Source organism: Gopherus flavomarginatus, chromosome 5, assembly GCF_025201925.1.
Source record: "Gopherus flavomarginatus isolate rGopFla2 chromosome 5, rGopFla2.mat.asm, whole genome shotgun sequence".
NCBI classification, from domain to species: Eukaryota; Metazoa; Chordata; order Testudines; family Testudinidae; genus Gopherus; species Gopherus flavomarginatus.
This window is the reverse complement of record NC_066621.1, coordinates 137,873,858-137,878,719: the sequence shown is the minus strand read 5'-3', so window position 1 is coordinate 137,878,719 and position 4,862 is coordinate 137,873,858. Positions and strand designations below refer to the sequence as shown.

Below are 4,862 nucleotides of genomic sequence, written 5' to 3'. Positions count from 1 at the left end.
TTTGTGGCAGCAAATGGATTCAGCTCAGGGAGGTCTGAAATGGATGGGGCCATTTGGTTTCCCTTAATCAAGATGATAAGTTCAGCAGACCCATAAATATGCAGAGAGGTAGCATATTTAATGCATGGCTACAGAATGAAAAAATTAGAGTGTGTCCAAAATTTTCAAACTTGGATGCCTAAAGTTAAGTACATGATTTGATATTTTGGTACCTATATCAAAATGGCCGAATTTTTAGAAAAGCTGAGCACTCACAGCACCTAATGAAGTCATTAAGAGTTGTGGGGAGCCAGCAGCTTTAGAATCAAATCAGTTTGATTTGAGTGCCTAGCTTTAGGTGCACATATATGAAAATATTGGCCAATATAGTTTTGGTTGCAGACTAATGAGGGAATTAAGTGGTATACGTTCCATAAGCCTGAAGTGGTTGCATGGATATGGCAACCTATTTCTGAAAGGAGAAGGATTGTAATATTATCAGCAAAGAGTCCTGTGGCACCTTATAGACTAACAGACGTTTTGGAGCATGAGCTTTCGTGGGTGAATACCCACTTCGTCAGATGCATCTGACGAAGTGGGTATTTACCCATGAAAGCTCATGCTCCAAAACGTCTGTTAGTCTATAAGGTGCCACAGGACTCTTTGCTGCTTTTACAGATCGAGACTAACACGGCTGCCCCTCGGATACTTGTAATATTATGTTTATAAACTGTTTTCTGCAAAGTTAACATTACTTTGCATAATAGGATCTAAATTGCCTTAAAAGTTCTTCCTATTTCTCATTAGGTCTAATCTGATATGGGGAAAATCTTGTTAAATTTAATCAGGAAGATTGCAACAACTTGAGTTTCTCACCTTTATCTTTCCTAAGAGAGATATTTATATGAGGAGCTATTAAAGACATACAAGAAGATGCCTTCATCCCAAAATGTCTTGATAAGTGTGATTGGAAATGTATTAATCATTATTACTTAAAGAAGTGTAGGGCTGAAAAGGACTTTGAGAAGTAATTTAGTCCAGCCCCCTGTGCTGAGACAGCATGAAGTAAACCTAGACCATCCTGGATAGGTGTTTGTCTAAGTATTTCTTAAAAACTCCAATGAGGGGGACTCCATCACCTCCCTTGGAAGCCTACGTCAGAGCTTAACTATCTTTGTCGTTAATAAACTTTTCTTAATACCTCACCTAAATCTCCCTTGCTACAGATGAAGCCCCTTACTTCTTGTTCTACCTTCAGTAGACATGGAGGACAACTGATCTCCATCCTTTTTATAACAGCTCTTAAGGTATTTGAAGACTATCATCAGCTCCTCTTATCTTCTTTTCTTGGAGATTAAACATGTCCACTTTTTAACCTGATTTATGAGGTTATTCTAAACCTTCTATCATTTCTTGATGGTTTCCAAAAAGATCATGTCCAAAGTAGAAAAAACAATAGTTGGGCATAATCACTTAGAGGTGTTATTTCTGGATTCTTGCTTGGGCTTCATATACATATTAAGATGTTAGATGAATTGAATGTTTTAGCCTTTGTGGTTTCATCATAAATTGGTGATGATTTATTTTCCCTGCTTGGTTTTACTGTAGGACTTCAAAGCAGAATGTAGTAATGAACACCTGCAACTTGAAGTCAAATTGCTCTTTTCCCAAGGTTTGGGTTACAGAAAAGCCTGAGGAATTGATGACACACAGATGAAACTAGGGCTACCATCCCCCACTAACCCATTCTTTGAATACATTTCAGATTACTGAGCATTTTGAGCCTGTCTGCTCTAAGGGGATGCACAGCTGTCCTTTGTTCAGGTAGGAATTGGAGCTTGATTCAGCGAGGTGCTTAAACAGGTGCCTTAGTTTAAGCAGGTGAGTAGCCACCTTGCCTTCAACGGGATTATTCATCTGTTTAAAATTAGGCAGGTGCCTAAATACCGCCTCTGAATCGGGGCCTTCCTGAGATGCTCTAAGTTGTAGGCTAACGGGAAGCGGCTTCCCAGCCTTTGCGAGACGTGACACGTGCCGGAGCACAGCAGGTTACTACAGTGCACACAGCTGTGAGGCAGGGGTACATCTGGGTTACCGGTGAACACATTTGCAGCGTCAGCAGAGACTGCAGCTGCCGCCTGCCCCTAAGAAAGGGCTTAATTGCCTGTGCTCACCCCGTCGCGGACAGCCCCGAGTTCAGGGCTAGGGCGATGTCTGGAGTCAGACTGGGGGCTCCGCCGCCGGAGCAGTGGATTTGTAACTTTACAGAGCTGGGACCAGGAGCTGGACATGTTTGGGATCGAGACGCTCAGCAGCATTTTGCATCTCTTCGGGGAAGGCTGCAAGGTACCCTCCGGGGCAGATTTTCTGCAGAGCGCAGACAGGGGTCCATGAAGTGCCCGGGATAGCGGGCGCGCGCCCTGCCGCGCCCCCAGCTCCTGCACCTCTGCCCTAGCTATCTCCTCCTGCTCGCCTGATCCCCAGCAGCTCGGGAAATAGGGAGGGGCGGGGAGAGGTTACAAGGTAGAGGTTTCCTTAGCTGATCAGTTCCGTTAAAGGGAGCCAAGAGCAGGCGTGTATTTATTCCAGATCTTTATTACTATAAAAAGTTCATAAAAAATGAACATATTACAAAAAAGATATGAGAGAGACCCCATAAATAGGACATTCCGTTTTGCCCCGGCTAGTGGCACTTCTAGTATCTAACAACATCGGACTCGATTCCCTGGTATTTTGAAAACCATTTCAAAATCGGTCGTCACCAAGCGATACTAGAAATTCCAACTAGTTTTCTGGGCACTCAGCAGAGACCACTCGCACACACAAGCACGCGCGCCCACACACACGCGTACCCAGACCCCTTAGAAAAACCGCCATAAAAATAGGGAATGCTTTGTTTGTTACAAAAAAAGGGGTATTTACAAGATGCACAAGGACATGCAGCGTGAACCGAGCTGGGCTGGCAAATCAACATGATTCGATCAGAGAAGGGGCAACAATGGCACTTGCATGAAACTCACACAGCAGCCTGCAGTCCCGAGGGAGAGGAGCGGAGAACAGCTCCTGCCAGCCCCCCTGTGCAGGACACCCCCTCCTCACCCTAGCACAGGGGCCGTTTCCTTTTACACGTGGATGACCACCGTGCTGGGGCTCTGGAGCCGGGTTTTGTACTGGTCGAGCCAGCTCCGGAGTTCGGAGATCTTGTAGCCGTCTGGTCCTCTGCCTCCCTGGTACATCACCACCTCCTCCTGGATGATGTAGAGCCTTTCAAAGAAGGCGCCATAGGCGGCGCTGGAAGCATTGTCCATGGTGTCCACTGCCAGGGGGCAGCCAGGCGCCCCTTCCTGCATCAGCTGAGCCGCCCTCAGCCTGTCCTGGAGGCACTGGTGTTTGGGGATCTGGTAGGCTGCGTCCGAGCTGACCCAGCCGTCGGAGGGGTGAGCCTCTTCGATGTACACCAGCAGGAAGTCAGCGATGTCCACGAAGTGCGCAGCCAGGCGCTGGAAGGACCTCAGGCGAGCCATGAAGGGGGGTCAGGTGCAGCTCCCAAAGTTCAGGATCAGGGGTCTCTTGCCTCGGGCGTAGTCCAAGATCCTGAGCCGCTTCTGCCCGTCCAGCTGGATGACTTCGGGGTTGGGGGCGGAGGAGCCCACGTGGGCTGACTTGAAGAAGTCCAGCTTCTGCCCGTGCCACACGGCTTTCAGGGACTCCAGGGTGAACATGCGGTTGGAGTCGGACACACAGACCGGGGGGTCGTCCGGAGGTGGCTCCTGGCCAGGGCTGGCTTCCTCCTCTGCCCTGCTGCCCATCAGCAGCACCTTCTTCCTGATGCAGAGAAAATCCAGGAGCCAGAGCATCAGCGCGGTGAGCAGGAAGCGGGGGAACAGGAGGATGCAGGCAGCGACCTGGGTGAGCAGCTGTAAGGTGTGAACGCCGAGGGAGTGGAGCATCTTGACGGCAGCTGGGCTCCTGCCCCTTCGACACACGCCTGCCTGCTTGCCGGGCTCTGTACAGCGCGGCTGAGATCCCGCGTCTCTTTAAGCCCATTTTATAGTCAGGGATTTAAATGAAAAGTGACTCCACCTCCGGCCAGAACCCGCCCCTTTGGAACTTAAACCCGGGGATTACCTACCCCTCCACTCCAATGACCTAAAATACACAGGGAGGAGGAGAGAGACCCGGCAGGAGCTGCAAGGGACGTGCCACGGAGCAGCCACTCTCCGGCAGCAGCCGAGAGCCAGGGCACAGCCGGGGGCTCCGGCGCAGATAGCAAACACCCCGCCCCCTCTTTACAAATAACCCGGCCTGGACAATGCAACAGGCGGGCTCCGTGCTCCCTTCCCCACTGCGCTCCAGGGGTGTGCGCCAGGGGGCAGCGCACGTGGGGAGGCAGCGTGAGGGCCAGCCATAGCTGCGCGCCCCCAAGGCGCCTCAGCCCCGGGTGACGTGACCCCGCTCCCCGGGGGCAGGACCAGTTATTTCCTCCGATTAATCTCGACTATTGCTGCTAGTGTTCCTCTCCCCAGACCCGTGACACGCCCCCTCCTCTGCCCTAACTTCGGGCGCAAGCCGCCGCGTGTCTGCGGGGCGAACTTTCCCCTGCGCAGCGGCCGGGCAATGGCCTGGAGGGGCTGGGGCTGGAACAGGGGTACCCTCCACCTTGGCCACGCTGGAGGGCTGGGCTCTGGAAGGGGCCGTACCCAGGAGGTGCATTTGGTTAAGGGGCGCTTCGCTCTTGCTCTGCCTTGATGAGCAAACAAACGCCCGGTCCCCTGGTAGCCAGCGGTACGCCCTGCGCTCAGGCTGGGGAGCGATTGGAAACAGCCTCGCTGGGCTGCAGCCGCCGGGGGTCTGTCCTGGAGGAGGGGCCGGGGGCGCTTGCC

At 51.6% G+C, this 4,862-nt stretch overlaps 1 protein-coding gene across 1 annotated transcript; it reads right to left on the bottom strand.

Moving 5' to 3' along the window:
* Positions 1-2,633: 2,633 nt before the first annotated feature.
* DIO3 (iodothyronine deiodinase 3) lies at positions 2,634-3,973 on the bottom strand. Its single transcript, XM_050954237.1, has one exon. The coding sequence runs from the start codon at positions 3,927-3,929 to the stop codon at positions 3,102-3,104; it is 828 nt and encodes a 275-aa protein (XP_050810194.1). The 5' UTR covers positions 3,930-3,973; the 3' UTR covers positions 2,634-3,101.
* Between the last annotated feature and the right edge of the window lie 889 nt (positions 3,974-4,862).